This window comes from Meriones unguiculatus, chromosome X, assembly GCF_030254825.1.
Source record: "Meriones unguiculatus strain TT.TT164.6M chromosome X, Bangor_MerUng_6.1, whole genome shotgun sequence".
NCBI classification, from domain to species: Eukaryota; Metazoa; Chordata; class Mammalia; order Rodentia; family Muridae; genus Meriones; species Meriones unguiculatus.
Genome location: NC_083369.1, coordinates 30,774,742 through 30,796,088, shown reverse-complemented (window position 1 = coordinate 30,796,088; position 21,347 = coordinate 30,774,742). Strand labels below are relative to the sequence as shown.

Here is a 21,347-nt window from a genome sequence, read left to right as displayed (position 1 = left end):
CATGATCTCTCCAAGATTTTAAACATGAATGGGTGTTGAATTTTGTCAAATGCTTTTTTGGCATCTAAGGAGATGATTATGTGTTTTTTCTCCTTCAGTTTGTTTATATGGTGGATTACATTGATGGATTTCTTTATATTGAACCACCCTTGCATGCGTGGGATGAAGCCTACTTGGTCAAGGTGGATGATATCTTTGATGTGTTCTTGGATTCGGTTTGCAAGTATTTTATTGAGTATTTTTGCATCAATGTTCCTAAGACAGATAGGTCTGAAGTTCTCTTTTTTTGTTGTGTCTTTGCATGGTTTAGGTATCAAGATGACTGTGGCTTTGTAGAATGAATTTGATAGTGTTATTTCTGTTTCTATTTTGTGGAATAATTTGAGGAGGATTGGAATTACACTTCTGTGGAGGTCTGGTAAATCTCTGCACTGAAACCATCTGGCCCAGTGCTTTTTTTTTTTTTTTTTTTGGAGCTGAGACTGTTGATGACTGATTCAATTTTCTGGGGGGAAATAGGGCTATTCAGTCTTCTAACTTATCTTGAATTAATTTTGGTAGATGGAATCTATCAAGAAAATGGTCCATTTCTTTTAAATTTTCAAATTTTATGGCATATAGGCTTTTGTAGTATGACCTAATGAGTGTTTGGATTTCTTCAGTGTCTATAGTTATGTTCCCCTTGTCATTTCTGATTTTACTGATTTGGATAGATTTTCTCTGCCTTTTACTTACATTGGCCAAGGGTTTTTCTATCGTGTTGATTTTCTCAAAGAACCAACTCTTGGTTTCATTGATTCTTTGAATAGTTTTATTTGTTTCTAATTGATTGATTTCAGCCCTACATTTGATTTTTTCCAGCCTTCTCCTCCTCTGGAGTGTATCTGCTTTTTTTTTTTCCAGGGCTTTCAGTTACGCCATTAAATTGCTTGTATGTGATGTTACAAATTTCTTCTTGAAGGCACTTAGTGCTATGAATTTTTTTTTTTTTTTTGATCAGTGGTTTCACTGTGTCCCATAAATTAGGGTATGTTGTACCTTCATTTTCACTGAATTCTAGGAAGTCTTTAATTTCTTTATTTCTTCCTTAACCCAGATGTCATTGAGCAGCAAGTTGTTCAGTTTCCATGTGCGTGTAGGCTTATTGTTATTTCTGTTTTTGTTGAGGTACAGCTTTATTCCATGGTGGTCGGATAGAATACAGAGCATTATTTCAATCTTCTTGTATATGTTGAGGCTTGCTTTGTGACCAACTATATGGTCTACTTTGGAAAAGGTTCTATGAGGTGCTGAAAAGAAGGTATACTCTATGGAGTTTAATTGAAAATATATGTAGATATCTATTAAGTCCATTTGATTTAGTACCTCTGTAAGTGCCTTTATTTCCTTATTTGGTTTCTGTCTAGTTGATCTGTCCCTTGATGAGAGTGGGGTGTTGAAGTCTCCCACTGGTAAGTTATTGTGATCAATGTGTGATTTATGCTTTAGTAATGTTTCATTTATGAATGTAGGACCACTTGTATTTGAGGCATACATGTTCAGAATTGTGATGTCCTCCTGGTGGATTTTTCTTTTGATGAGAATGTAGTGCCCCTCCTCATCTATTTTTGATTAATTTTGATTCAAAGTTTAATTTATTAAATATTAGGATAGCTATCCTAGGTTGTTTTCTGGATTTTTCTGCTTGAAAAACATTTTTTCCAGCCCTTTACTCTGAGGTACTGTTTATCTTTATTGCATAAGTGTGTTTTTTGGATGGAACAAAATGTTGGATCTTGTTTCTGCAATCATTCTGTTAGTCTGTGTCATTTTATTGGATATTTGAGTCCATTGATGTTGATAGATACTAATTACCAACAAATGTTACTTTCTTTTGATGTGGGTAGGTGGTGTTGCTGAGTTTCATTGCTTGTATTCTTTTAATTTTTGCTATGTAGTTATCTATGTCCTATGTATGCTTGGATGTAGTTGTTTTCGTTGGCTTGGAATTTTCCTTTTGTAACTTCTGTAGGGCTTGGTTACTGTGTAGATGTTGCGAAAATTTGGTTTTATCATGGAATATTTTGAATTCTCCATCTACGTTGATAGAAAGCTTTCCTGGATATAGTATCTAGGTTGGCATCTGTGGTCCCGTAAGGTCTGCATGACTTCTGCCCAGGCTCTTCTGGCTTTCATAGTTTCTGTTGAGAAATCTGGTGTGATTCTGATAGGTCTACCTTCATTTGTTATTTGGCCTTCTTCCCTCGCTGCTTTTAATATATTTTTCTTTGTTCTGTAGGTTCAGTGTTTGGACTATGATGTGACATGAAGAATTTTTTTTACTGGTCTAGTCTATTTGGTGTTCTATAGACCTCTTGTATGTTTATGGACATCTCTTTCTTTAAGTTGGGAAAATTTTCTTCAATGATTTTCTTGAAAATATTTTCCAGACCTTTGAGCATGTTGTCTTCTTTTTCATCTACTCTTATTATTCTTATATTTTTATCTTTTCTTTTTTTTAATTTTATTTTTCTTTTTAGTTACATTTTGTTAACTCTGTGTGCCAGCTGTATCCCGCTCCCTCATTCCTTCTCAAACCCCACACTACCTCCCTGGTCTCCTCCCTGCCCCTTTCCAAGTCCACTGATAGGGGAGGACCTCCTCCCTTTTCATTTGACCCTGTTTTATCAGGTATCTTCAGGGCTGGCTACAAAGTCCTCCTCTGTGGCCTATCAGGACTGCTCCTCCCCAGGGGGGGCAGGAGGTCAAAAAGCCTGCCCTTGAGATTCTGTAAGAAATAGTCCTTGTTCCCCTTACTTTGGAAAACTACTTGGTTACTGAGCTACCACGGGCCACATCTGAGCAGAAGTTCTAGGTTATATCCATAGATGGTCCTTGGTTGAGTGTCAGTCTCAGAAAAGACCCTGTGCCCAGATATATTTGGTCCTTGTAGAGCTCCTATCCTTTCCATATCATACTAACTCCCCTTCTTTTATATGATTTCCTGCACTATACCGAGGGTTTGGTTATGAGTCTTAGTATCTGCTTTGAAACACTGCTATGTAGAGTCTTTCAGATGCCTTTTGCAGTAGACTCCTGTCATACATTCAATGCACAACCCATTTGTCTTTCTAAATGAGGATTGATCATCTTTGCCCATGTCCACTTTCTTGATTAACTTCTTTAGGTGTGTAGATTTCATTATGTTTATCATATCTTGTAGGTCTATATAAGCGAGTATATACCATGTTTGTCTTTCTCCTTCTGGGATACTTCACTCAGAATGATCTTTTCTAGATCCCACCATTTGCCTACAAATTTCATGATTTCCTCATTTTTGATTGTTGAGTAGTATTCCACTGTGTAAAAACACCACAATTTCTGTATCCATTCCTCCGTTGATGGACATCTGGGTTGTTTCCAGGTTCTGGCTATTACAAATAAAGCTACTGCAAACATGGTTGAATAAATGTCCTTGTTGTGTACTTGAACAAATTTTGGGTATATATCTTGGAGTGGTATAGCTGGGTATTGAGGTATCACTACTCCTAATTGTCTGAGAAAGCGCCAGATTGACTTCCAAAGTGGTTGTACCAGTTTACATTCCCACCTGCAATGGAGGAGGGTTCCCCTTTCTCAACAACCTCTCCAGCATGTGTTGTCACTTGAGTTTTTCATCTTGGCCATTCTGATGGGTGTAAGGTGAAATCTCAGGGTCGTTTTGATTTGCATTTCCCTAATGGCTAATGAGGTTGAGCATTTCTTTAAGTGTTTCTCTGCCATTCGATGTTCCTCTTTCCAGAATTCTCTGTTTAGCTCCATTCCCCATTTTTTAATGGGATTACTTGGTTTGTTGCTTTTCTGCTTCTTTAGTTCTTTATATATACTGGATAATAGCCCTCTGTCAGATAAAGGGTTGGTGAAGATTCTTTCCCAATCTGTAGGCTGTCGTTTTGTTTTGATGACAGTGTCTTTTGCTTTACAGAAGCTTTTCAGTTTCATGAGGTCCCATTTATTGACTGTTGCTTTTAGAGCCTGTTCTGTTGGTGCTCTGTTCAGGAAGTTGTCTCCTGTGCCAATGAGTTCTAGGCTGTTCCCCCCTTTTTTCCAACTGATTTAGAGTATCTGGTTTTATGTTGAGGTCCTTGATCCACTTTGACTTTAGTTTTGTGCAGGGTGATAAATATGGATCTATTTTCATTTTTCTGCATGTAGACATCCAGTTGGTCCAGCACCATTTGTTGAAGATGCTGTCTTTTTTCCATTGAATGGTTTTGGATTCTTTGTGAAATATCGAGTATTCATAGGTGTGTGGGTTTATTTCTGGGTCTTCTATGTGGTTCCCTTGATCCTCCTTTCTGTTTCTATGCCAATACCATGCAGTTTTTATTACTGTTGCCCTGTAGTACAGCTTGAGATTGGGGATGGAGATACCTCCAGCTGATCTGTTGTTGTACAGGATTGTTTTGGAGATTCTGGGTTTTTTGTTTCTCCATATGAAGCTGAGAATCTTTTTTTCAAGGTCTGTAAAGAATTCAGTTGGTATTTTGATGGGAACTGCATTGAATCTGTAGACTGCATTTGGCAGGATGGCCATTTTCACAATGTTAATCCTACCAATCCATGAGCATGGGAGATCTTTCCATCTTCTGATAACTTCTTCGATTTCTTTCTTCAGAGACTTGAAGTTTTTCTCAAACAGGTCTTTCACTTGCTTGGTTAGAGTCACACCAAGGTACTTTATGTTATTAGTGGCTATTGTGAAGGGTGTTGTTTCCATAATTTCTTTCTCAGCCTTTTTGTCTTTGGTATACAGGAGGGCTTCTGATTTTTTTGAGTTGATTTTGTATCCTGCCACTTTGCTGAAGGTGTTTAACAGCTGAAGGAGTTCTCTGGTTGAATTTTGGGGGTCGCTCATGTATACTATCATATCATCTGCAAATAGTGACACTTTGACCTCTTCCTTTCCAATTTGTATCTCCTTGATCTCCTTCAACTGTCTTATTGCTCTGGCTAGGACTTCAAGTACTATGTTGAAGAGGTATAGAAAGAGTGGGCAGCCTTGTCTTGTCCCTGATTTCAGTGGGATTGATTTAAGTTTCTCTCCATTTAGATTGATTTTGGCTATAGGTTTGCTGTATATTGCCTTTACTATCTTTAGGTATGTGCCTTGTATCCCTGATCTGTCCAAGACTTTAAACATGAATGGGTGTTGGACTTTGTCAAATGCTTTTTCAGCATCTAAGGAGATGATCATGTGGTTTTTCTCCTTCAGTTTGTTTATGTGGTGGATTACATTGATGGATTTCCGTATACTGAACCACTCTTGCATGCCTGTGATGAAGCCTACTTGGTCATGTTGGATGATATGTTTGATGTGTTCTTGGATTCGGTTTGCAAATATTTTATTGAGTATTTTTTGCATCAATGTTCATAAGAGAGATAGGTCTGAAGTTCTCTTTTTTTGTAGGATCTTTGTGTGGTTTAGGTATCAAGGTGACTGTGTCTTCATAGAATGAGTTTGGTAGTGTTCCTTCTGTTTCTATTTTGTGGAATAGTTTGAGGAGTATTGGTGTTAGCACTTCGTTGAAGTTCTTGTAGAATTCTGCACTGAAGCCATCTGGTCCAGGGCTTTTTTTGGAGGGGAGACAGTTAATGACTGCTTCAATTTCCTTGGGAGATATAGGGCTATTGAGTCTTTATACCTGATCTTGACTTAATTTTGGTAGATGGAATCTGTCAAGAAAATTATCCATTTCATTTAGATTTTCAAATTTTGTGGCATATAGGCTTTTTTAGTATGATCTAATAATTGTTTGGATTTCCTCAGTGTATGTGGTTATGTCCCCATTTTCATTTCTGATTTGGATGGTTTCTCTCTGCTTTTTTGTTAGTTTGGCTAAGGGTTTGTCTATCTTGTTGATTTTCTCAAAGAACCAGCTTTTTGTTTCATTGATTCTTTGGATAGTTTTATTTGTTTCTAATTGATTGATTCCAGCCCTTATTTTGATTATTTCCAGCTGTCTGCTCCTCTTGGGTGTATCTGCTTCTTTTTTTTCTAGGTTTTTCAGTTGGGCCATTAAGTTGTTTGTATGTGATGTTACAAATTTCTTCTTGCAGGCACTTAGTGCTATAAATTTTCCTCTGAGCACTGCTTTCTTTGTGTGCCATAAATTTGGGTATATTGTGCCTTCCTTTTCATTGAATTCTAGGAAGTCTTTAATTTCTTTCTTTATTTCTTCCTTAACCCAGCTGTCATTGAGTAGTAAGTTGTTCAGTTTCCATGTGTGTGTCAGCTTTTTGTTGTTTCTTTTGTTGTTGATGTCCAGCTTTAGTCCATGGTGGTCAGCTAGTATACAAGGGATTATTTCAATCCTTTTGTATCTGTTGAGGCTTGCTTTGTGACCCACTACATGGTCTATTTTGGAGAAGGTTCCATGTGGTGCTGAAAAGAAGGTGTACTCCTTTGAGTTTGGCTGAAAAGATCTGTAGATGTCTATCAGGTCCATTTGATTTAGGGATTCTGTGAGTGCTTTTATTTCCCTATTTGGTGTCTGTCTAGTTGATCTGTCCCTTGATGAGAGTGGGTTGTTGAAGTCTCCCACTATTAAGGTATTAGGATCAATGTATGATTTAAGCTTTAATAATGTTTCATTTACGAATGTTGGTGCTCTTGTGTTTGCAGCATAGATATTCAAGATTGTGATGTCCTCTTGGTGGATTTTTCCTTTAATGAGAATATAGTGGCCCTCCTTATGTTTTTAGATTAACTTTGGATGAAAGTTTATTTTATTAGATATTAGGATGGCTACTCCAGGTTGTTTTCTGGAACCATTTGCTGGAAAAACATTTTTCCAGCCCTTTACTCTGAGGTAGTGTTTATCTTTGTTGCATAGGTGTGTTTCTTGGATGCAACAGAATGTTGGATCCTGTTTCTGCAACCATTCTGTTAGCCTGTGTCTTTTTATTGGTGAGTTGAGTCCATTGATATTGATAGATAATAGTGACCAATGCATGTTAGTTCCTTTTATATTGGAGTTGGTGATCTTACCCTGTTTCATTGCTTGTTTTCTTTTAATTTTTGTTGGGATATTATATGTATGCCCTGTTTTCTTGGGTGAAGTTGTTTTCGTTGGATTGGAGTTTTCCTTCTAGTATGTTCTGTGGGGTTGGTTTGCTGTATAGATATTGTATAAATTTAGTTTTGTCATGGAATCTTTTGTTTTCTCCACCTATGTTGATTGAAAGCTTTGCAGGGTATCGTAGTCTAGGTTGACATTTGTGATCTCTTAGAGTCTCCATGATACTTGCCCAGGCCCTGCTGGCTTTTATAATTTCTGATGAGAAATCCGGTGTGAGTCTGATAGTTGTACCTTCATATGTTACTTGGCCTTTTTCCCTTGCTGCTTTTAATATCTTTTCTTTGTTCTGTAGATTTAGTGTTTTGACTATGATGTGACGTGATGTGTTTCTTTTCTGGTATAGTCTATTTGGAGTTCTGTAGGCCTCTTGTATATTTATGGACATCTCTTTCTTTAAGTTGGGAAATTTTTCTTCTATGATTTTCTTGAAAATATTTTCTGGACCTTGGAGCCTGCAGTCTTCTTTTTCGTGAATTCCTATTATTCTTAGATTTTGTCTTTTCATAGTGTCCTTGATTTCTTGGATATGTTGTGATTGGAACTTTTCTGATTTTCTTTTTCTTTGAGAGAAGTATCCATTTCTGCAAGTGTGTCTTCAGCTCCAGAGATTCTCTCTTTCATCTCTTGTATTATGTTGGTGATGCTTACTTTTTTGGTTCCTGATCTTTTCTCCAAGTTCTCCAGCTCAAGGGTTTTCTCATTTTGTGTTTTCTTTATTGATTCTAATTCTGTTTTCATGCCTTGCACCATTTCTTTCATGTGTTTGAATTTGGATTCCTATCTCTCCACGATGGTCTCTATTTCTTTGTTCATTTCCTTTTTATATGGCACCAATATTATCTCTACTTGTGCCTGTATTTGTTTGTTTATATTTTCCTGTGTTTCTGTAAGGATTTTGTCTATTTCTTCTTTCTTTACCTCCAATTGACTTGCCAACTCTTTGAAATATTTGTTCATTTCCTCCTTATGAGCCTCAAATATTTGGGTAAGCATGACTTTAAAGTAATTTTCCTGTGCTTCTGATGAATTGGAGTATCCATCGATTTTGGGGTTTGCTGGTGAAGTCATGATGTCCTGATTTATGTTGGAAGTGTTCTTTCACCTACCCCTGGCCTTTGGCTTATCTGAAACCTTCCCTGTTTGTTTTTGGATTCTGCAGGTCAGACTGGTACTATCTCTGGCATCTGGAGATTTCTTCAGGAAGCTGAGAGAAGTTCCGTGTCCTTAGCATGTGCTGAGGACTAGCTGTACCTATGGGAGAAAAGTACGCAGGCACAAACTGGGCAAATGCAAGCGCACGTGCTTTTGTGTGTGTGTGTGTGTGTGTGTGTGTGTGTGTATGTGTGTCTCGAGGGCCAGAGTGATGGCTAGTGTTGAACCCTTGAGTGTGTGGAAGGGGCTCTACACTGTATATGTCATAGGCGCTAGTGATGATCCAGTGCAATTTCTGGCAATAACTGCCTTAACTCCTCAATTAGACCCACAGAGCAGGAACTTCAGTGTCCCAAGTTCCCCTCTGTTTCCCAAAGTGGGTATATGGGTGGGAGGGTGTTCGATGCCTGGCTTCTGTTTTAGAAGGACCCAGGATCTGGGGATCTGCAGATTCTGAAGGGTGCACTCACTTACAGGCAGGTCACTTGGCAGAGATCAGGGTATCTGGGCTCTCTGCTCTCTGGTTTGGCCCTGTTTCTTTGATGTGCTCCGCCAGCTCCATGCTGCTGTCACTGCCAGGTTCTGAGGTCTTGCTGCAGCTGGAGATTTCAGCGTGGTGTCGTCAGTAGGGATCGGGGTAACCAGGCTCTCTGTTCTCTGGTTTGGCCCTGGTTAGTCTTAAACTGGAGGGCTGATGTGCCCCACCAGCTCAATGCTGCTCCACTGCCAAGTTAGAAAGTCCCGCTGTAACTGGAGACTGGGTTGCTAGTCCAGTTGCTTTCTGGGAAGTCCTGGGGTCTCTTCACTGTGCTCTCCAAGCTTGGGAGGCCCAGCACCTGGTGTGCCTAGCTTATATGGCATTTCTGCCTGGTTTTGGTGAGCATATAGCATATTCTCTGTCACTGTGGGGTTGGGCAGGCTATACTGTCAGTGATCGCGATCCTGTGGAGCTAGTATGGCGTCTATCAGACTCGGGCCCTCGGAGGATGGTGCAGCTGCTGCGCGAATCTGGGACTCCGGGACAAGTATTGCTGGCCTTTGCAGATAAAGGGCTTGGAGCTCTGCCTCAGTGGCTGCAGACCCCAGGCAGTTAGATCTGCGCTGAGAAAGAGGAGGTCTGTGCTGTGCCGAGGAGGAGGGAGGTCTGGGGGAGTGGCGTGCCGGGAGATGAAAGGGTCGTTTCTCACCTTCCCCACACAAGTCCCCCGGTAACCCTAGACCAAAGTTTTCACCTCCTGCAATGTTCCCTGTGGTTTAGAGAGTCTCATCGTTGTTTTCCTGGGTTAGAAGTCCTTCCACTCACCAACTCAGAAGATTAGGTCTTCCACAGCTCAGATACTGTGTGTGCTAGTCGCCATCTTGGCTCCGCCCCTCCCCGATTTTTATCTTTTCATGGTGTCCTTGATTTCTTGGATATTTTGTGTTTGGAACTTTTCTGATTTTATTTTTTCTTTGAGAGACATATCAATTTCTGCAAGTGTATCTTCAGCACCTGAGAATCTCTCTTCAATCTCTTGTATTCTGTTGGTGATGCTTACCTTTGTAGTTCCTGATCTTTTCTCTATATTCTCCAGCTCCAAGTTTTTCTTGTTTGTGTATTCTTTATTGATTCTAATTCTGTTTTCATGTCTTGCACCATTTCCTTCATCTGTTTGAATGTGGAGTCCTGCTTTTCAATAATGGGTCCTATTTTTTTGTTCATTTCCTCTCTGTATGCTGCTAATTGTGCCTGTACTTGTTCGGCTGTATTTGCCTGTATTTCTTTGAGAGCTTTGTTTATTTCTTCTTTATTTGCCTCCATTTGTGTGGTTCTTTCTTTGAGAGCTTGGTTCATTTGCTCTTTGTTTGGCTCAATTTGTGTGGCCATTTCTCTGAAAGATTTGTTTGTTTCTTTTTTATGAGCCTCTAATAGCTGGAAAAACATAGTTTTAAAGATGTTTTCTTGTGTATCTAGTGAATTGAAGTGTCCATTGATTTGGGGGTTGCTGGTGAAGCCATGATGTTCTGATTTTGTTGGGTATGTTCTTACATCATCCTATGGCCATCTCCTTATCCCCTCACTGTTTGTTCCTGGAGTCTGTACTTCAGTCTAGGACCATCTTTTTCTGTTTTCTGGACTGTTTTTCAGGAATATGAGGTATGTTCACTGGTTTGGGAATGTGCGTTGTGGATTCAGCTTTACCTAAGTGAGGAATGTGATGCTGGAGTTATTTGCAGGTGCTTCTAGCCAGCACAGTATGCCTGCATGGATTCTCTGACTACCTCAGTGGCCTAAAGGCCACTGGTATGAAGCTCTGTCTGAGATACAGGTATTGTTTGCTTGGAATTCACTGGTAGCCCCGCAGAGCAGAGGCTTCATTGTTAGGGTTGCTGTCACAAGAATCCCTATGATGCCCACACTAGGGTGTGGGTAGTAGGGATCTCTTGTCTGGTGGCTTGCATAGAGGGGCCCTGGATCTGGGGTTCTGCAAACACTCACTTGAAGACACACTCACTTTCTTACAGGACCAGTTGGAAAGCACAGCAGTTCCCCTTGTTCTCAACCCTGTGATTTGATCCTGCTGGGGCAAATGTGAGTGTAGGCCTACAGTCAGCTCAGTGGTGCTATAGAAGCAGGTCTTTGTGTCCATCTGCACTGTGTGCTGTGCTGAGTGCAACCCGTGCTGGGGCCTGGGCAGTGTGGTCTCTGGCAGACTCTGAAGGCCCCTTCTGTATCCTTCACTTCCACCAGGGAATGATTTTGGTGGCTAGTCTCGAGGAAGTGCTTGGTTGGGGGTGGGTATGGGGAATGGAGACTGAATCTCCTCTGTCCCAGATCCCAAGGCCAGGGCCCAGGCACTGTGGTCTGTGGTGGAATCCGCAGGCCGCCTCTCTGTCCTTCCTCTCCTCCAGGGAAGGCTTCTGGCAGCTGGTCCTGGGGGAGTCCTGGAAATGTTTGAGTTGAGAGTCCTCAGTTCCAGATCCTGAACCCAGGTATCTCTGCCATGAACCCAGGTATCCCTGCCAGAAGCCGCCCTGCGCTGGAGCTTATGGCCACTGGTCCCAGAGGAGTGCCCAGAATGGTTGAGTGACCTCAGTCCCAGGTCTGGAGCCTGAGTTTCTTTGCCAGGGGCTGCTAGCTGCTCTCCAGCCCAGGCGGTGTGGCCTGTGCAAAATCTGCAGGCCACCTCTCTGTTCTTTCCCTCTGCCAGGGCAAGCTTATGTTGGCGGTCTCAGGGGAGTGCCAGGAAGGGTTGGGTATTCTCAGTACCAGATCCTGAGCTGGGTTTTCTCAGCCAGAATCCACTGGCACTGGAGCTTATGGTGGCTGGTCCTGGGGGAGTACCAGGAAGGGTTGAGTGTCCTCAGTCCCAGATTCTGAGCCTGAGTTTCTTTGCTAGGAGCAGCTGGCTGTGTTGGAGCCACACGCTATGGTCTGTGGCTGAACCTGTAGTGTGCCCCTCTATCCTTCAGCTCTGCGAGGGCAGGCTCATGGCAGCGGTCTGGGGGAAGTGACCAAACGGGTTGGGTATTCTCAGTCCCAGATCCTGAGCCAGGGTTTCTTTGGTAGGAGCCACTGCTGTCATTGGGTAACAGGCTGTGTGGTCTGTGGAGAATTCTGTTGGCCACCTCCTCTGCCTCCTCCAAAAAGGAATAGGGAGTTGAATACAGGGAAGTGCTTAGGGATCAAGTCGCCAGAGGAGTCTGTGGGTGACCTGATTCTAGATGGACTCAGTTCATGGTTAGTCTTTTTTTCCCTGAAAGCCTAGATAACTACTTTCTGGGTTCAGGAGCTCCTTCACTCACCAATTTCAGCATTTCTGGTCCTTTTCCCCTTCAGATAAGGTGCATGCTGGTCACCGTCATCTTGGATCCTCCCTGGTTTAAGTTTTGTTAATGTTTCTTTTACAAATGTGGATGCCCTTGTATTTGGGGCATAGATGTTCAGAATTGTGATGTCTTCCTGGTGAAATTCTCTTTTGATGAGTATGAAATGACCTACCCCATCTCTTTTGATTAATATTTGTTTGAACGTTTATTTTGTTAGATATTAGAATGGCTACTTCTGCTTGCTTTTTGAGTTGATTTGCTTGGAAAACTGTCTTCCGGCCCTTTACTCTCATGTAATGTCTATCTTTGTGACTTAGGTGTTTCTTGTATGCAATAGATTGTTGGATCTTGTTTACATATCCATTCTGTTAGTCTGTGTCTTTTTATTGGAGAGTTGAGTCCATTGATGTTGAGAGCGATTAATGACCAGTGGCTCTTAGATCCTTTTATTTTGATGTGGGTTGTGGTATTACGTCTGTGTGCTTGTCTACTTTTAGTTTTGCTGTAGTGATGTTATTTATTTCCTCTGTTTTCCTGAATTTAATTAGCTTCCTTGGGTTGTATTTTCCTTTTAGCATCTTCTGTAAGGTTCGATTTTTTGCTAGGTATTGTTGAAAATTGTTTTGGTCATTGAATATCTTGTTTTATCCTTCTATGATGATTGAGAGTTTTGCTGGGTATAGTAGCTTGGGCTGATATCTGTGTTCTCTTAGGGTCTGGATGATATCCATCCAGGCCCTTCTTGCTTCCATACTCTCTGTTGAGAAGTCAGGTGTGATTCTGATGGGTTTGCCATTATATGTTACTTGGCCTTTTTCCCTTGTAGCTTTTAGTACTTTTTCCTTGTTCTGTATATTTACTGTTCTGATTATGTGGCAGGAGGATTTTCTTTTCTGGCCCAATTTATTAGAAGTTCTAGAGGCTTTTTGTATGCTTATAGCCCTTTCCTTTAAATTGGGGAAATTTTCTTCAATGATTTTGTTGAAAACATTTCCTGGGCCTTGGAGACAGGAATCTTCTGTTTTCTCTATTTCTGTTATTCTTAGGTTTTGTCTCTTCATGTTGTCTTGGATTTCTTGGATAGTTTGTGCCAAGAATTTTTTTTTTTTTTTTAGATTTAACATTTTCTTTGACAGATACGTAAATTTCTTCCATTGAATCTTCCACACCTGAGATTCTTTCTTCCATTTCTTGTAGACTGTTGGTTATGTTTACCTCTGTAGTTCCTGTTTTCTTCCCTAAGTTCTCCTTCTCTGTCATGTTTTCCATTTGTGTTTTCTTTAAGTTTACCAATTTTATCTTCAGATCTTGGACCACTTTGTTGATTTCCTTCATCTTTTTTACTATATTTTCTCATTTTTCCTTCAATTCTGTCACCTGTTTGTTTGAACATTCCTCTGTTTCTTTTATTTCTTTCAGTGATTTAATTATTTCTTCTCTGAAGGCCACAACTGTTTGGCTGCATCTTCCTGTGTTTTTATGGATGGACATAATCTGTTTGACTTTAACTTCCTCTTATTCTTTATGTATTTCATTTGTTTCCCCCATTATCCTCTTTAAAAGCTTAGATGTAAGGTCATCTTCTTGAATTTCGCTTATGTTAAGGTGTCCAAGGCTACTTGTCCATGGATAATTGGTTTCTGGAGATGTCTTATTTATTTGGCTTTAGTTGGTTGTGGTTTTACAGTGGCCTCTACCCAACTGGCTGTCTCAAGTGTTGTCTGTTAGTTCGTGGTGCCTGCTAGAATCCTGGGGTGGGGATAATCCCCTTGGCAGGAAGATGGTTGTAAATAAAGGAGGCTTCCTCAGGGTTTTGGGTATGGTCACCATATGGCCAGTACATCTCACAGAATTGCCACAGCTCACCTCACATGTATGATCATGTAGGATAACTGGGGTCATTATTGGTTAGAGGAGCCTCTCCTTTCACTAGAAGTCCTGGAGACAGCTGCCCTTCCACTAGGTTTCTTGCTTTGAATTTAGTGAGTTGCTGCTGCTCATCCAGTGTATTTTGCTGGGTGCAGCTCTCCTAATGAACCAGGGAGCCCTGCTGTTTGGTCAATTTAGGTAGGAGACAGTTTGCACTCTGAAGCAGTGTCTGGGAGCTCTTCCCATGGATCCCAGGCTTCTGTAGGTCTGAGGCTGGAGCTCTGTGCCCAAGTACCCAAGCACTAAACAGTGTCAGGTGAGCGCAGCACTCATGCATGCTGCAAAAGTTTAGAGCCTGGAGCCTGAGGGAATCCAGGACTTCTCAGTGGATTAACTGTGCGTTCTGAGGTTAGACCAGGTATTTCCCCTATGATGGGGTTTCCTACCAATAGGGATACCCAGTCTGTGGTGTTTGGGGGTCTACAGTTTAGTCTGGGATGGTGAGTAGAACATGCAAGTGCAGATGAGTGGCTCAACCTTGGAGACTGGGCATCTGCAAGAACCTGGGAACATTTCTAGAGAACTTTTCCTGGGGTAAAGGGCATTTGGCTTGGTGCGCTGAGTTTGGACCTGATGTTCTTTCAGGTAACAGATACCAAATTATCATTGTTTTGTCATTTCTGAACGTGGTGATATACCCAAAATCAACTTTGGAAGTATTTATTAAAGCAAGGCATGAGACAGATGGTATGTGATCTCAAAAAAGATCTTGCAAAGCAGAAAATTACATTGACTATTCGTCAATATTAATATGGTACTATATAAGTGAGCAGTCTTAGGTAAACTTGTTGTTCTCTGTTCCCTCAAGATAAAGTGAAGCACTTTATTGCTCTGATAGCTTGAATATTTTATGATTATTGGTTTCTTCATGACAGAAAAACCCAGTCTCTGGTGTTTGGGGCACACAGTTCTGTCTGGGATGGTGAGTTGGGAACGCATGTGTGTCTTTGGGCTGGTGGCTGAGTACCTGACAGAGCCCAGGACCTTTTCCAGGAATTGTCTGGCTGACCTGCAATGTGTATGCCAAATTAACCTTGCTTCCTAAGTTATTTTGGTCATGGTATTTTATCAAAGCAACAGAAAGAACACTAGGACAGATACTATTTGGTAATTTTCAATACTACTCACACATTTTTGTAAGCATTCAGTATTAATTTTTCACTATAGGTTTGTTGAAACAGAATTCATGTTTTAGTCATCGATTTCTCACCAAGTTGATGAGGTAATGACCAATTTGATGAATTATATTCATCATTTTTTCTAGGTATTATGAGCCATTTATGGCCTATTTTCTGCCAGGCAGTGATAGAGACTTTTTTGTAAAACCTCATTCTGGAGAACTACCTCCACTTTACACCAAAGGAATTCCCATCGCTGTAGGATTTAAACCTCAAATGTACAGTAAGAAATATCAAGCAACACTTGTAATACAGGTAAGTTTTAGAACACACAACTTTTAATTTTCAAAGTGAAATAGTTTAGGTATGGAATATAAAAAAGTAATTTGTTAAAACTAAGAAATTAGGAATTACTTATATTACATGTTAAGAAAATGCATTTAAAAAGTTCTTACTCAATGACTTTATTATATTTAATGACTTTATAATATTTGAAGGAAATCTTTTTCAAATGTTGATTAAAGCATATTTTCAAAATGTTGAAGTTAAATAGAAGGTAAAAATTTTCAAATTAAACAAAAATTAAAAGTTATCATTGTTGACTTCAGTCTCTGCAGCTTTATTCACCCATCCTTTCATTTCTGGGAAGATTCTCACTTAATCTTTTAACTTGTGGACAACTTTAAACTGAATATAGATACTTCCCTAGTGTTAATTTTTATTTCATGGTCAATGATATGAATGCCAGTTTCTTTCAATAGAATGTGTTGATAGCTGTCTTAACCTTGTACATAGCGTAACTTAACTAGTACCATTTAACTAGTACCATCCTCACTTAACTAGTACCATTTCGTCTTTGTAATTTAGTATTCTTGTTCACATTAAAGGGAAATTTTACTTCTTTTAATATTTTCCTAAAATGTTTTAGTTTCACTCATTGGTTTTCTGAATAAATTTTACATTAATTAAAAATTTGAATTAAAAAAATGTAATGGAAATTTGGCCATTTCTATAGAAGACAGTTAAAGTAATTGTTTTGCTAATAGTTAAGGTAAATATTACTAGATAAATTTTATAATACTTTGTAGTGATAAATTTTGAGCTAAGGATAATGTTGAAATTAGGGAAAAGAGATAACTATTACCACAGTTTACTTCCAGTAGTATAAAAACAAAACTCAGGCTGTCATTCTATAACCCTACAGCTCTGGCTTCCAGAGAAATCCCTAGACTTTAACATCAAACAACAATTAAGCATTGCCATTAGTGGAAGAAAATGTCATTATTTAAATGAATATTGAAAGCACAAATTTAGTTAGAGTTCTATTTTTCATTTTTTGAAGATTTCATAGGACCCAGGACACCAGAAATGAAACCCCTTTTGCTGCATATTTTTATTGATATATTAATAAAAGCCTATGTAGGATACAAACTGACATTGAAATGTGTTTTAAAATTATTATTTTTACCAAGAGTTCTGTGGTGTAATCTCAGCACTCAGGAAGTAAGGGCTAGAGTTTTCCGATTTAGAAGTCAGCCTGGACTGTTGTGTGGGACTCAATTCATGAAAAACAAAAAAAGAAAGAAAGAAAAGAAAAGAAACGAATGGCAGCTCAGTATCCAAGTTGGTGTCCTAGTAAGGGGAACAAGGACTATTTCTGACATGAACTCAATGACCAGCTATTTGACATGCACATGCCATTGTGTGTGGGGGATGGGGGAAGGGGTTGTGCATCGAGTTTAGAGGATAACATGCATAAAGCAGTACTTTTCTACCATTGTGTGGGTCCTACAAATGGTACTATATATATGTGTGTATGTACATATATATATGCATATATAGAGAGATCATATGTATTTTAAGTGCATATTATAACAATACACTGTATAAACTAGCAGAGTTACCCTGGAGATTCATAAGAGCCATTGCACGTATCAAATTATTGATCTTAAAAATCACACTTGATATATTCTGACTCTAAATCCCATTTAATTTTAACAACTTCTATCCTTAAACTTGTGTTACAGGTTAAGACATTTCAAAAATCAACTTATTATCTAAATTAAATTTATTACTTACACTATTGCCATTTAAAATATTTAGGTTAAGCATTAAGTCAGTAGTTACAACAATATGATATTCTACTTCACTAAGAAAAATAAATGATTTATAAGATTAATTTTAATAAATCTTGCCTAGACAAAGTTCAGAAATCGTGTTCTCATGCTTTGTAATTTCTCATTCAACTAAGTCATCTTTATGATAAATTAAAACCTGTTATTTTTCAATTAGGAAACAAGGCAAATAACAATAGCTTTGATAGAATGAAGTTAACTTTTTCATTTATTTTTTAAAAGTCGTGCTACTCAAAAAGGGTAGAAAATCTAATTTGTTTCCCATAGTAACTGTGGAAAATTTTGGTTTATAAAACTGAGTACTGGAGCTGGCAGATGGCTTAGTTGGTAAAGTATATGTTGTGCAAGCCTAAGGACCTGAGTTCCAATCCCCAGCTTGCTCAGAATTTAGGCACTGTGGCCCAAATGTAGCCCCATTTTGAAAAACGAAAGATGAGCAGATCACTAGAGTTCTTTGGATATCCAGCCTAGTTTAATGAGTGAACTCTAGATGCAGTGTGCAGCCCTATCTATAAATAAATAAATAAATAAATAAAAGCAGGTAGAGCAGGAGCAATCAGAGATGACACCTGATGACAATCTCTGGCTTCTACATGTATGTACATACATGCATTTTTTTCTCAGGGTACCTTGCTATACAGCATATAATTTACTGTTCTTGGTCCATCATGTTTAATGGGATAGCATGGCTTTGTTCCTAGAGAAGGATGTGTACATGCGCACACAGGTACATACACACACAAATACATACTACACTCAAGAAACCTTGAAACTGTCAGTTATAGAACATGAAATATATGATACTTCATTGTGATATTTAAATAAGATGATGTGTATATATGCATATATATATCAGTATAAAATATGTCTAAGTATAACTATGTGTCTGTTGTAACTACATACACAAATATAAGTATTTGTTTTATTTGTGTATATAAAGCAGACATTTATATATTTTGATGCATTGATTCTAAACAAATTTTTCATTAGCATGAAACAGTAAGAACAAGTATTCTAAATATGCATATACTTTTGTATTTCATTGGAAACAGGTCCTTGGAAAAAAAGTAAATTTAAGTAGACTATTTGTTACAATATACCAGAAAATAAGTACAGAAATCAATAACCAAAAATCAAGCATGGGCTGAACCTAAACTTCCTACACACATGTACCAGATGTGCACCTTGGTCATTATGTGGGTCCCCTAAAAATGAGAGTAGTGGCTGTCTCTGACTCTGTTGCCTGCCACTGAATTCTCCTTCCCTGTGGCTGGACTACCTTGTCAGGTCTCACTGATTTAGGATACATTTAGTCCTGCTGTGACTTGAGGTACCAGTATGGGTTGTCACCCCTTGGAGGCCTCCCCTTCTCTGAGAAAAAGGAGAAGGGCCTGAGGAGGGGGGAAAGAAAGAAATGAAGGTGGGACTGGGAGAAGAGGAGGGAGGGGCTAGGATCAGGCTGTAAAGTGACCAAATAAATAAATACATAAATAAATATCTACCACAGTAAGAAAATGGAAATTAATCCCATAAGGGATCTTTCACAAATAGTTTCCAATTCACACCTTAAAAATTTCATACACAAAGGTGGGCAGAAATACAAGGATTTTATGTACCACCTTTCATTATTCCAGTTATTGACTGAGAAATGGGCTCAGAGAAAGTTAAGGACTCAATACCAACTGAAACATGAACTGGAGTTTCTGGAGAGGAAAAGTCAGAGTTGAAAACACTAGGTAATGGAAATTACATCAGACATTCACTCAAATGAAAACACCAGGGAGATCTGGGGTGACCATAGAGTATATGTGTTAATGGATAATTACTAATATTTTTGACCTAAGACATTGAGGTTAACAGCATCTGTCATTCATCCATGAGGACATTGGCTTCAGTTGATTTCTTTTCAAAACAGTGATTGTTAAAATATGAAAATTTAATATGTTCAAAGTCCTTTTTTTTAGGCAAATAGTCAAGATTGTTTTATAGAACTATCAATACTGATTTCATAATGCCTTAATGGTTCAGAGTGATTAATTTATCTCCTGAGATAGTTTAGTGGGTAAAAGTGCTTGCTTACTGCCAGCACTGATGAAGACTTGAGTTGAGTCTGTTCTCTGGAACCTACATGGTATGAGGAGAGCTGATTCTCATAAATTTTACTCCTACTTCTGCAGGCACACAACAGTGCATGAACACACATGAGCAAGCATGTGTGTGGTACATGCATGCACACACAGGCATATAACACAAACTAAACACATCAATAAGAAATGTAATAATTCTATTTTAAAAGAAATATTGGGTAGAAGATATATATCAGATTTTATCTGTATAATAGTTTTGAAAACATGTAATTGTTCATATTTATATTATATTTGGGTTGAAGAAATTATTGATAGGTAGAATTGCAAAGCTTAATCTTTATCTTACATAGTAACAGTAATTTTTTACTGTTATTTAGCTTAGTTGGACAAATGTCCAAAGCAGCTCTTTAAATTATACACACACACTGACTCAATCACTGTAAAATAATTGCAGTCTTCATTCAAATGGATGAAATCTAATTGTGACTTTAACAATAATGTATAGTTAGAATTTCAAATCTTGAATGTAAATGTTTGGTAATAGTACAACCCCATGTGGCTTCTACTTGTACTCACCAGACGCTAGGGGTGTTTATCGATCCCTTTATGTAACTCAACTGCACGCTGGGATGAAGCTCATGGATTAATACCCAGCTGCAGGCAGGCACTGGTATTTTCATTTAGCACAATCCTTTGTACCCTTGAAGACTTTTAGTTGTACTGAAAAAAAAAGTTTGGGGTGTCATTTGCAAAACCTTCAAAATCTAGCTTTATTTTTCAGATTACATACATACCTATATAACAAGTGATGATATTTAGCTCAAATTTTATTTTGTTTCTAGGTTTGTTTCGCTTTTGCATCATTGACTATGAATGTATAATTACTGCATATACTAGATAAAATGTCCACATGTGATTAAAATAAGATCACGTGTGATGTTAAAGAACTGTGTGCATATACTCAGTGTCCATTTATAAATTCTACTTTACATATTCGATCTGGTGTATTTCAGTATTCACTTTGCTTGGGGACTTTCTTTAAAATAATTTTCTTAGCACACATGGCCCAAGCATATTGTGAGGATAAAGCCTATATAAAAAGTGACTTCAGAAAATTCTTCAGAAGCAGTGAATTTAACATATAAGTATGATTGAGTTTGAATACAAACACTGAAAATTCTAGAATGCCAAATTCAGTACATGTTTATATTTGGTTTTAAATTCAGTACATATTTATATTTACTTTGCCAGAAAAAGTGAAATGTTTTAAAATAAAATTCTATATAAGTAATATTTACCTGGACTTAGATTATGAATATTTTCAATGACCTTATCCCTATTGGTATATTTTTTAATGTTTTATACTTTCATATTCCAATAATTATATTGCAGTACTTTGCTAGTCATTTCTGTGGCCCAAGTTAAATAAACATTTAAAAGTATATCTTGAAAAGTATTGTTATGTTAATTTTAGTTCATACTAGCAGTGATCTCATATCTAACAAATAGATTGTTCTCTGTTTTACCAATTGATGCCTTCATTCACCTACAAGGCAGACCTTTAGCTAAGAAAATTTTCTCATCAGTGATTGGTTCTTTATTTATAAAGCCAATAGTTTTACTTTATTAACACATTAGGTATTTTATTATAAATTCAACTTCTGGTTTTGATCTTTTACCTACCACATATGATAAACAGAAACTCCTTCTCATAATAAATGTTTTCCTACTACTTCTAGGTCTCTGAGTATTTCTTATATCTCTCCCTCTTTTAATTTTCAGACAGATAAAATATATTGGTTGTATGAAATAAATGGGTTACCTCCATCACCTAGATCACTGGTACATGTAAAAGCCAAAATTGATGCTACTAACAAGATTTACGGCAGCATGACACCAATTCAGCACAATTTTATCCGAGAAAACACTAAACTTCGAAGCACAGGAGTATCTTCTACTATTAAAGGTGCTCCTTTAGTTAAGAAGCATAAATAA

The 21,347-nt window shown here is 38.3% G+C and overlaps 1 protein-coding gene across 1 annotated transcript in view; it reads left to right on the top strand.

Annotated features, from left to right (window-relative positions):
* Positions 1–21,347, top strand: part of LOC110542726 (cilia and flagella-associated protein 47-like) — a 554,711-nt gene extending 533,364 nt beyond the window's left edge. The window contains exons 64-65 of the mRNA XM_060375216.1: positions 15,277–15,445; positions 21,135–21,347. Coding sequence (XP_060231199.1) covers positions 15,277–15,445; positions 21,135–21,347 — 382 coding nt within the window. The remainder of the gene's footprint in view (positions 1–15,276; positions 15,446–21,134) is intronic.